This window comes from Aplysia californica, unplaced genomic scaffold (genome assembly GCF_000002075.1).
Source record: "Aplysia californica isolate F4 #8 unplaced genomic scaffold, AplCal3.0 scaffold00009, whole genome shotgun sequence".
NCBI classification, from domain to species: Eukaryota; Metazoa; Mollusca; class Gastropoda; order Aplysiida; family Aplysiidae; genus Aplysia; species Aplysia californica.
The window spans coordinates 2,277,848-2,290,130 of NW_004797279.1; the positions used below are offsets into that span (position 1 = coordinate 2,277,848).

Consider the following 12,283-nt stretch of genomic DNA (forward strand, 5'->3'; position numbering starts at 1 on the left):
TTTGATGACTTCCAAAACTTGAGAGTCCTTGTACATTTTTATGCCTTTGATCAATGATTTTTTAGTCAAATTGACACAGGAATGTGTTTTTTAATGGACATAAAAGGTGTTGAGCAAAAAAAATTTTTTTTTAAATGTGCCCAGCAGCCAAAAAAATACCAGTTTCTTTGATTTCATTATTTTGACGAGCGCCTAATTTCACCACTATGCCTCACATTTACAGTTGCAAGAATAATTTCCATCAGGCAAGCAAACCTCCTTTAACTTAGTTCCTTGTACCCCAAAACTAGGAAACATTTTCAAAATTGGAGAAAGCCTCTCCAAAACTTAGATTTAAACTATTCAAACTCAAACATACAAATAGAAAGGTCCTATATATAGAAAAATGGATTCATCTCCAAGGTATTCTCTACTAGAATACACATTTTTTCTTTATCATGCTGTGGAACAAAACTAAAAGACAAACAATTTTTCACTTTATTCTTTATGAACTTTGTAAACAACAAGAGAGTCTTGCTCACAGAACTCTCACTCTATGCATTCTGGTCACTCATAAATTACATGACAAAGACTGTACATGGACTAATAAATATTGTGAGAATGCTTTTCCCTCAAATGGCATATTGAGAACTTGGCAAAACACTATTTAACTTTGTGTTTCTCATTCATCCTTCAACCTCAACTCACACCACGACAAATTTGAACAAATGTGAATGCTCAGTGTGTCGTAAATTTAAAGTCTGTATTAACCTAAAATATAAACATGATAGTAAGTACACTGCAATCAAACTCGGACAAATCTCCTCCATCAACTTCTTGCATAGGGGCTGGGAACGAAAATACAGTGGAGTCCGCTCAAATAAAAAATGATTAATCCGAAAACATTAGGTAAACAAAAGAAAATAAAATCCCCCAGATTCTTTTCTCCTATTTGAGCAAACTCTCTAAACTCAAACCTCAGCTAAGCAGAAAAAATTCTGGTGGTCCCGCAGATTTCAGTTTAAGTGGACCCCACTGTACCATTAGAGCTAAGAGACAGTGAACTTTTTAGTGAGAGCTACAGTTAATTTCTGACCCAATCTCAGACCCATACTTGTCTCTAATTCTCAAAAGACCAGGCACGAGATGGTAGTTGAAGGAAACATAGCCTTACACTACAATATAAAAAAAAGGGGTTATTACATGACATGGAAGGATTACTATACAAGCAATTTCTTCTGTTTTAACAAAACCCTCACTCCGGTCTGAGTGAAGTTAATGACTGTATATGAGTCTCAACTTCTTTAAATAACTTCTCTTTTAACACTACCTATGCTATTTTGGAGGAAAGATTGATGGTAGAGAACTAAACACTCATAACAACAGAGGCTCAGAAAAGTATGTATTCAATTCAAACTCTAAAGTCTAACCAACTCCAGACAATGACACAATCTAACATGCACATATGATTCTCATTGATCTCATCACTTTTAGGCATGCACAAAACTAATATAAAAAGAGAATCTCCAGTAAAATTGCGTAAAACCACCTCCTTTTGTACCTATCAACAGTGATCTCTTCATTAAGATTCATGGTAATTTCTTGTGTCAGTACAATAGTTGAAATAGCTCAATTTCAGTCTGTCAAAAAGCCAAACAACTTCTGCACAGAACCCTCCCCCCCCCACCAAAAAAAAAGGACTCAATGAACTCATCTACAGATACCTAACCTGCAAACCATCCGAAAGTGACTTTTTGATGTATGGTTTAAATTGTTGTGAACCTTCTGCACCATCTTTACCCATTGTAGTGGAAGCCAACACTTGAGGTTTCCCAGGAAGATTGACCAGGCGTTTCACAGCTTCCACTGCCTCTGTTTTCCTGGATGTGTCCTGTGTGTCAGGTGCATCAGGTTGTTCTGTAGTTGGCCGACATAGCTGAAAATGAGAGGCCCACTTTCGTCTTCGACCTTGGACAGGCTTCACATAAATACTAGAAGGTGCCTTCTTATCGTTTGATGGTGTGTTAAAGGCATTAGACCCACTATTCCCTTCAGAAAGGGACATTTCTTCTGCTTCGCCATCTTTTAAAGATTCATCATCAGGATCAACAAACCCAAAGTCTGAAAAGAGTAAGTCAAATCCACCTTGCGTTTTTTTGTTTGTTCCTTTTCTCTTGACAGCTTTTTCTGAACGAGGCTGGGCAGAAGATGTCAAACTATTGCTTGTATCTTTTTGTTGGAGAATCTTCACTTCAACTTTCTGCACACGAGAATTTGGCCGAGTCTGTGCAAGACCCTTGGACTTGACAGCTCGTGCAATAGCAGACACATCCAGCTTCCCCTTGCCACTGTAACCTTTCACAACTATGTGAGTGGTCTGTGGGAGATCACAATCTAAAAGTTCCTCAGTAGACATTGCACTACGCTCAAAAGATGGCTGTGGAGGTTTACAAAGTTTATGACCTGGTGTCTTCCTCACTTTCTTGGTAAGATTGCTGACAGCCTGTGCAAAGTTCAAGCCTCTCTCAGAAACCCCATTAGCCGACGAAACCTCCTCATTTTCATCATCATCAGAGGGATCTATTTGTTCAGGAGAATTTTGAGAATTTTTACTACTAACACCAAGTGTTTGATTAGGCCCAAAAGAAATTGATTTAAATAGCTGGCCTTCTTTCACATAAATTTTCCTGGGTGGATTCTGTCCAATTAACTTTTTTTCAGAACTATTATTCAACCCCCTGTCTCCAAACTCGGATATCCTTACTTTAAGCACTTCCGATGAATCACAATTACTGTCTCTTTGGGAGACACTATTGGATGATTGTGACTTGAGTTTTTCCGAATACAGTCTTTGAAATTTAGCAAAGTTTTCAGGTGAAAAGCTTGGACCTTTCCTTGGCCTCCCCTGTTTCCTTTTTGGAGAAGAACAGGTGTCAGGATTCACATCATTGTCTTTTTGCACATTCTTTGGGTTTGATGGTTCATTTTCAGGCCACTTCATCTTTACTTCAATGCGATTTCTGATGGCTTGTTTGCTTTTCATTTTGTGCATAGAACCTGTGGAGGCTGGGGATAGAGAAAAAACTATTAACACTTATACATCACATTTTCAATAAATATTGGCATCTTTCATAATACCAAAGTAGTGAAAGCTGTGACGTACCGACCTAGAACAACCTGAGTATCCTGTACAAGTAGGAAAAAGAAACAGAAAGTGTACAAATTCTTGCCCATTGTGAACACAAGAATCAGAAGGTAGCCACAACTTCACAGCCTAACAAACTTTTCAGGTGGTCTTTAACTCTTTATCTCCGGCAAGCCGCTCCCAGCGGTTGGAACTGCTGTGCCAGTGAGCCACTGACAGCAACTCGGGCACATTCCTTTACAACAATTCGGACATCAAATTTCTTTCAGGCAATAGCCGAAAACATGTTTCTTTTACCGGAAGTTCATTCATTAGATGAAGTACTATCAAAATAGGTTCGCTAGTTTTGACTTAATGACCAATTTAGTGACATTTTCGTCATTTTAAAATTTAGTATAAAAAAAAGGGCCCCCGCGTTTACAGCATTTGGGCTTCGTGTTACGTCCTTCCACGAATTATTCAAGACAAAAATTATACAGATTGCCAGAATCAATTTCGTGAGAATATTTGTGGTAGATATTCATGAATAATAATGGCTCTAAGACATTAAAAAAAACATAAAATGAATATGAACATTAGCAAACATGAGAAATGTATAAATATATTATGGAGGTATGTAAAAAAAAAAAAAAAAAGGACGTTGCACTCACAATCTCACTTAAAAAGTTAACAAAAACAATTGCTCTACCTACTACTTTTCAAGGAAAAAAATCCTTTACCTCCATTTATAAACATGCTCTAACTAAACATAATCAGTTTAAAAGAAAACTCATGGGACGCAAGCAAAAAGGACGATGAACCTGAACACATTTACATAGCTACCAACATGTACATAAAAGAACATTTTATGCGTTTTTGAGGGTTTGAGCCTAGAATTGTTTCATATTGAAAAATATGTTTTGTTTTCTAGTATTGCTCTTCACAGACTTGCTGATGCTAAAAAAAAATTCTGAACTTTCAAGACTGGATTTGCAAATAATAATGAGAATGAAGCCCATATTGGAGAGATCTTTAGCAGGAGGTCTATTTGAATAGCTTGATTTTATTAAATGCAGAAAAGTGTGTATGAAGGGTTGGGGAAGGGAGGGGGGTAGGTGTATTTACTAAACCAAGTGCACAATCTATTTCCACTACATGGAAAAAGTTTAGGGGGGTTTTTTGTTTGAAAAGTTTGCAGCTATGCACTTTACTTCACAAGCTAACAATCAGAACATGTGAATCAAGAAGAAGAAGGAAACAGAAATGGCTGGGCAAGGAAGTTCTCTTTGAGTACAATGAAGACACAGAGCAGTACACTGAAGAGCAGGCCATAGTAAATCACAGTGAAATAGTCAGATTTCCTTATTTCCCAAGAAACAGACAAAGATGACAGCAGCACTGAAAAGAAGAATGGCTACATTACACCAGAGAAGAAGAGAAAACGTAATAACTGGAGAGATGTTCTGCGACATTTACCACTTTTGTTTTCAGAGGGTCGAGACATTTTGATGGGAGGTAGGTAGTCTTCATCATCTTCGTCTTCGTCACTGCTCAAATCTCCAAAGAAAACCGGCATATTTAGTTTGGCGTTGCCTGATTGTTTCTCTCGACTGCTGTCCTCTAGGGGATCTTTGTCCATGTTCTCTACACCTAGACAGAGACAAAACCATGTCAGTGCTGGATAGAATTAACAGGTAATAGGGCAAGGTGTTCGAACCCGTCCATTAATTCAATGGAGCATAAGAGAGCATAAGTGAAAGGCACTTTGTTGTGTTATCTCTTTGCAGCTACGTCTGTAAAACCAGAGCAGAGGGAGAGACTGGCAAACAGAAAGAACAGATAAAAGTCAAGAAGAACAGCTAAAAGAAGAGCCAGATGTGAAACTACAACAGTCATTCAGAAAAACACTTTCCTTTATTCATCTTTGTAAGTGAACATGAGAAAAATAATTTATAGTTGTTATAAACATGAGACAGGAACTTTTCTATCAAACTAAAATATCTTTTTCCACATTTAACTTTCCAACACTTAATGCAGATGACTAAATAAGTTAATGCCATTTTCATTGACTCCATAATTTCATCACAATAATACTGACAACAGCAAAAATCAGTGCGCACCCACAGAAAAGATACCTGCTCATCCATTCCATCATTTTAAGCATTGGCTGTCCAAACCACTCTTCAAACATTTCCATCATGCCTCCTTCTGATGATGTTGAACAACTCTAGGCTGCTTCTTTCTGTCTCTTCCTTTATGGGTCTAGTTGACTTATTTGTAGAAAGTTGTAACCTTCTCTTTTTTCTTTTGATATCTATCTTGCCTACATTGACTTCTCGAAAACAAAAACATTACCTTACATCCCAGAAAGCACATTTCTTATCAAAAATCAAATATTGCGTGTACAAAGCAGCTTACCACCGTGTTTCTGAGGAGACTTCTGTACGGAGGAGGAGCCAGCCTCTTCTTCAACTACAACAACATGCGTCTTCCTTGACCTCTGAGTGGACACCTGTGAGTACGCCTGGGCCTTGATGGCAGAGCGTCTGTTGCCAGTAGACTCCACCACCTCCTGCTGGAAATGATGCACAAGCAACTGTCAGATATACGCTAGGGATGTGGGAGTAAATACAAGCAACAAATATACTTGTCCAGATAGAGGAACTCAAACAAAAAATCTGAAAATATTACAACTAAAGGATAAAATTGTCACTTGTACATCAGGACAGTTCGCAATGTATTGCAATGTGTGAATACGTCACTTTCTGTTGATATATGTCACAAAAAAGTTGCAATAAAGCCTCCGCTTAAGAAAGTATACACACACACACACACACACACACATACACACACACACACACACACCTGTTTATTTATCTATCTTTCTCCCTCTCTCTTTATCTATCTGTCTCTCTCTCCCCCTCTGTCCTATTTATATATAATATGCAAAATACAAAGCTCAAGAGATATATTAAGGAAAATTTGCTGTTTTTGGTATTTAAAGATATCTTTGAAAACTGGTTTGTGCTTATGATCCTTATTTAGACTTTACTCCTAAGTGCTGAGCTTGGAATCTTGAGGCTTATTCCTATGACTAAAGTGGTGCACCCCCCCCCCCCCCCCCCCCCCACACACACACACAAAAAAAAACAAGTAACAAAGAAAATTATTCTAGAAAAGAAAAAAAAATGAAATCACTAGAATTGTCTTTTTGACTAAACTACATTATACACATGCATTCCTGAAAGAAGAAATTTCACAAATAAGATCAATAATTATTGCGAATATATATACGTACAAAATGAAAACTTTTGCTCTGAGATTAGATGGAATTAACCCACACTTTTTCAAAGTCACACAATATTTCAAAAGCTAGGGCATCACTGTAAATAGAGGTGACTGATGGAGGAATCAAGGTATTTCAATAATCTTGTTTTAATGCACAGCACAAACAGACAACAAGAGCATCATCTGCTCAATTCCAGACAAGAAATACACTTAAATACAAAGATTAAAATTACACAATTGAAAATTCTCACCACTTCCTCCACTGGATGTGTGTCATTCCGTTTACCCTGTAGAAATGGGGGGGGAGTAAATACAGGAATGAGCAAGCAGCTATAAAGTAATGATTCGGTTTTTTTCTACTTTGGGCATGGACAATACAATGAACCCAGTTTCCAATACTGAACTTATCCACCACACTATAATTTTAATGTTCCTTATTCATCCACAGAAAGTCTCAATCTACAGTCGACAGGGGATGTGTATTAAAATATGGTGGCCGCGGCCGTGTTGGACAGGTGCCCGTTTTACAGTTAAATTTTATTGAAAAAATGCAAGGGGGAAACAGAAAGTGGCCGTCTTATAAAGGTGGCCGTCAGGGCAGGTTCGACTGTACTCTTCCTTTAAATCCAAATGAAACCTTTTCCTCCCAAAAGTGAAGACTAAGATAAGTATACACTTTAAATTTCCAAATATAATAATTATAACAACACAACAAAGGAACCTGTATTTAGAAAAATGATAGTGGCACCAAGATTAAAAGAAAAAAAAAAGTTTGGCAGAACAAAAAATACAATTAACTTACATATTTGCTGATACCAGAAACTTTGGTGCGAAATGACTGCAACATCCTGTTCCAAAGGTCAAAAACACAAAAAGAGTCAATGATATCAAATTAAGCACAATTCAATCAGGGATGAGAGAGTACTACAAAATGCTAGCATCTGCAAGCAAATAACAAAACATCTTGATCAACTCTCCATGTTAAAGCTGCATTAAGTTTGAAAAATGACAACAAAACCCTTTTTAAAAATACTGACATTCTATCAGGACTCTATATAGTCCATGTAAATCTGAAACACACAGCCATTTGTAAGTGATTACCAAGGCAACTGGATTTCACTGACTGCCACTCGTTTTACCCAGTGTATATTTCAAAATTTAGCTTTTATCCAACCACAAAAAGAACACATCAGAGAACTATCATAAGTGAAAAAAATATATTGAAACCGATTACTTCATTAAGTCAACAAGACAGGTCCTATACTCATAAAGGAAGGGGTGGGGGTGGGGGTAACTAATTTATATCAATGATGGAGAGAAAAAACACCCAAATAATATTTTTTCTGAAATCTTACAGGATCAGGTCTTCCACAAGGCCATCATTAACAACATTCAACGATTTGTTTGGTTTGGTTGCCTCTGGACCAGATAGTCCAATTTTCATTTGCCTGTACTGGTCTTGCAAGTAAGACAGTTGCTGAAAAGAAAGAATGAGAAGAGATCAATGGAAGAACGGTTAAGTATTATGAAGTACCTGCAAAACATTTTCATATTCACAAAATTTTTGAAAACATGCAGAAATTTTAAGATCACAACAATTTTGTCTCTTTATGTTCATACTTTCCCAGGCCCCGAAAATGGAGTCAGCAAAACCCAATGAGCATATGACGATTTGCTACGTAACATTAGTGTCCAATGCTAACCAAGCATGCATACTTGAAGATAGAAAGTACAAAAAAGTATCCACACAAGACACTATTACTTAAACCTTTATAAATCTACTTGAGACTTTTTTAAGGCCAAATGTAATTTACTCATAAAGAGCAGTTAGTAGTTAGAAAAGTATTTCCACAAAATGATTTTTTTCAAATCACACTGTGAATTTCTTTTCAACTTGACCTCAATTTTCATACATTTTCATTTAACTAGACTTTTTCTACCCCTGGAATTCCTTTCCTCCTCTCTAGATCATAAGAAAAGTCTTTTGTGCAATGAAAAAGGAGGGGTATAAATAAAGATTTAGGAACTCTTTTTTATGCAGGAAAAAATTGAAGATATAGTCACCTCCATGGACTCATAGTTGAACAGACTGTTTATACTACTTCTCTCTTCCCTCAGCTCATCAGCCAGACTCTCCTCATCGTCACGGACATCAACTGCCCCACGTGGCATACTCATCTAGTGAAAAAAAGAAAAAGAAATACAGAACCAAATTGCAGATTTCGCCTGAGAAACTTTCAGTCTGGCTAAATTTGAACACCAGAACTTCTTCAAAGACTGACTATCCCAGCCATAAAAAAGAGCCATCAGTATGGATACCTTGCAGGCTTTGGTGCTGGGGGAAACTGAGCATTTATGGACCTATCCAGTGTGCAATAACGTTGTTGCCCAGGACAGTTCATACAGGTAATAAAAAAAGCCTGTACAGTACAAGAAGAGTCAAACAACATTTCAGATTTTTTTTTAAAAGCAACATTAAAAAAAAACCCAATCAATTAAATAAAAGAAAATTAAACTTGCCATTTCTACTTTACCATTTTTAAACGGGAAACATAAAATGACGTAAAACAGAAAATGTTCTCTTACCTCTGCTGCAGTTAAGCAAAACAGGAAGGCATGTTCACAAAGAAGGCGATTGAAGATATACACCACATCCAGGTGACTCTGCAGTGCTGCTTGCTGCTTCAGAAACAAGGAGTCCTCCCATTGACTTCTTGTTAACCTGATCTTTAAATCATTATAAACAATTTAAAACAAGGAGTCAGTTAAAAAGCTTACCAGCATTTTCAGAAAGACGAGTAGTTTTCAGTTCATTAGTATTATGTGAAGTTCAAGAAACTACAGTACAACGTTGTACCCCGCACAATAGGTCTAGTAAATAAACACAATGCTAAAAGGATATATATATTGCATTTCACACATAATATGGAAAAATAAAGGCAAAATGCTTCAAACTGTACGTGCTACACTGGCCCATGGCCATTTAAAGACAATAAGAAGCTATGACACTAAAACAGACTGTTACTATAACAGGGAGGCATAATAAAATGACATAACAGTTAACAAACAGTAACCTTGCTATATTGAAATAATAGTGGTTCAATTTTTTTTTAACCCACACACATTTGAAAAATTCCTCAAAGGAACCAAAAGCATTAATAACTGTCCAGCTTACACATCTGCATATCATAACTTACTCATGGCACATTCCAGTAATTCTTGAATAGTGGAGATGCATTTCCCACCTGCATGTAAAATTAAGAGCCTCTACTTTCGACAGTCAGACATTTATAAGAAAATGCAAGGCCCACTAAAGAACCACAGCGATATGAAAAAACAAAACTAAAGCCTTTTGCAGAATCTTTTACAAGGCAGAGAAAGGTAAATATTGATGCATGGGAAAGGTGTTTAAGTAAGCAATGTCACTAGAATGGTGAATGTTATAAAAGTTACTTACTTTGACTTTTGGGACCACAGGCTGGATTTGAAATAAAGCATACAGTAAATAGAGTCCTCCCACCCGTACTTGGAACTGGAAAGGAGGCAAGAAATACTCCAGAGCAATCACAAAGATTCGCTCCATGAACTGAAAAAGAAAAAGAAAATAAATGTCATACAAAGTGTAACAAAGATTTACTATAAATGCAAAGATCATTAATGGTACACACATCTATCTGCACAGAAATCTGAATCAGGTATACCTGACCTAGATGAAATAAAGCCCACAAATGCAGAGTTCTCTAAATTGTCATGTATTCAGCAACAATAAAAGTATGACTTCATTACCATAAAACATATATACTTCAGTTATTTATCCCAGTCACGGAAAACAGACAAACACAAAAAAGAACCATTTACTTTTATCATTAAAAAATGCCTTAAAGGTAGGACAATTTGCGTGATAATTTTCCAGAATTTTGCTTTTCTAGATTGACAAATGCTAAGACTTGAATCAATAACACATGAAAATCTCTATAAACATAGTCAATGACTTGGATGTGTACACAGACCTCTCTCGCTTCACGATCAGAAGACCTGCAAGCACAAATGTATGACATATTTTTCTCTCTCCAGATTTCACTGAACACCTCATAACGCACAGTGTTCTGAGAAAGGAAGCTGTTCATGAGTCTCTTGAAATCTGCTCTGACACCAGCAGTCGGTGTGTACTGGTATGTTCCATAAGGCTTTCGAGACATTGTGAACCTTCTTGGGCTCTCTGATAAAGAAAAAGAAAAGCAAACCATCAGAAAAATGTTTCAAGTATACAAGGGATAGGGTGCTGGTCATGTGTTTAAAGCAACTGCTACCTCAAGTTTCAAGTTTCGACTAAAAAAAAAATCGAGACCGTCAAAGATGGTGTTAACTGATTCAATATTAAAATTTAATGTGACTTGAACACGAAAATCCATACAAAACTTTATAGGGGGTGCCCACTTACGCGAGCAAGTCGGGTCGGGTCGGGTCGTTTTCTGGTGGTTTAAGTGCACACTACAAACCTGCCACGATTGTACCCGACGACCTGGAAGTTAAAATAGAGAAACATTTAACCTCAATGGCTTCCAGGGCTCCTTTCCGCAGTTCCCTGTTGCAATGCTACGGCAGCCTGGAATCCTATAAACATGGTTACATATTAAATCGATAACTTTCTATTATCAAAGATCGTTCATAACATGACAGTTCACTCAGTCAAAAAAGTGTCCGCGGAAGTCCGCGCATCCGTTCAGATGGTGCTACAAGCCTTTGTTTTGGAGCTCTCTTTTGTTTCTCTAAAAGAAGAATAGGAACAGCACAGTTTGTTAGTTTCATTTTTATTGTTTTTCACACAAGCAGGGCAACTGTTCGGAAAGTCCGCACTTTTTCGAAGAGGGCACCACTGGATTTTGAGTGTCAACATGGTCACGTAACTCAGCCTTATTGTGATTGGCTGCAAACAACCTGATCACGCAATTCGCAGGCCTGAAAATAAATGCGTTCGTTTTTGAAGGTCACTGATCTAGTCCATCAGTTTGTGCGACGATGGCCACTATATGCCCTCAATTTGGCTAGCCAGAACTACCAAATTGACCCGACCCGACCTGATCGCACTAGTGGGAACCCCCTATTAGTGACAAAGGCTGAGCGACAAATTCCACAGGATATATCCTATAGCGGTAACTTTACTTTTACCGAGATTAAATTAAAATAGTTACACATCAGAATCTTATGTTTTAAACCACTAAGAATAAATTTATATAACATAGATCTACTTTCTTCAAGTATTCTTAAATAGGTTTCTATATATATATCATACTGACAGTATTACTGAACTCTAGATCTAGGCCTAGGGACTAAGGTTGATAATGAGGGGTAGAGTGGTGGAGGAATTTCTTAGTTTTTTTCACTTTCCATGATCCATGCCATTCCTGAATGGATCCCCATTTTTAGATTTTATGACAACTGTACTCACAATCATATCAATGACCAATATAATGAAACTAGGATTCAACGAAGTCGTCAGGCCTGACTACTGTAATGTAGTTCTGATTTCAAACATCAATAACTCAATAACAATTGATTTGCGGCAAAAATGAAGGCCATTTAATATATGTTCAGCATGCAAAATACTATTAGCAAAAAAAGTATATATATAAATTATAAAACATGTACATGAGACTAGTGCATGAGTAAAAAAAACGAAGTGACTATTTCTCCGAATGCTCGGAAAATAAACTTGACCTCTGTTTCTCCCAACGATGTTCGTTCTTGAGATTTTTTGGTTATTTGCCAGAGTTCTGCCCCATCTTTCATTCTACGAGGACTAGGAAGAAGCACTTTTTGCATCAAATTTAAACATGAAGTACATAGCTTGATATGAGCCGAGTAAGGAAGGAGGAGAAAGACAGACAGAGA

General features: G+C 37.1%; 1 protein-coding gene across 3 annotated transcripts in view; it reads right to left on the reverse strand.

Annotated features, from left to right (window-relative positions):
• Positions 1–189: 189 nt before the first annotated feature.
• LOC101853596 overlaps positions 190–12,283 on the reverse strand; it is a 16,324-nt gene continuing 4,230 nt past the window's right edge. For 2 of the 3 annotated variants that reach the window (XM_005089809.3, XM_005089808.3), the window contains exons 2-11: positions 10,402–10,610; positions 9,849–9,977; positions 8,978–9,118; positions 8,456–8,569; positions 7,747–7,868; positions 7,194–7,239; positions 6,643–6,678; positions 5,522–5,678; positions 4,580–4,753; positions 190–3,045 (exon numbers count right to left, since the gene is read on the reverse strand). In XM_005089809.3, the coding sequence (XP_005089866.1) occupies positions 1,694–3,045; positions 4,580–4,753; positions 5,522–5,678; positions 6,643–6,678; positions 7,194–7,239; positions 7,747–7,868; positions 8,456–8,569; positions 8,978–9,118; positions 9,849–9,977; positions 10,402–10,590 (2,460 nt within the window). In that variant the 5' untranslated portion in view covers positions 10,591–10,610 and the 3' untranslated portion in view covers positions 190–1,693. The remainder of the gene's footprint in view (positions 3,046–4,579; positions 4,754–5,521; positions 5,679–6,642; positions 6,679–7,193; positions 7,240–7,746; positions 7,869–8,455; positions 8,570–8,977; positions 9,119–9,848; positions 9,978–10,401; positions 10,611–12,283) is intronic. The other variant, XM_005089810.3, reaches the window with a different exon arrangement.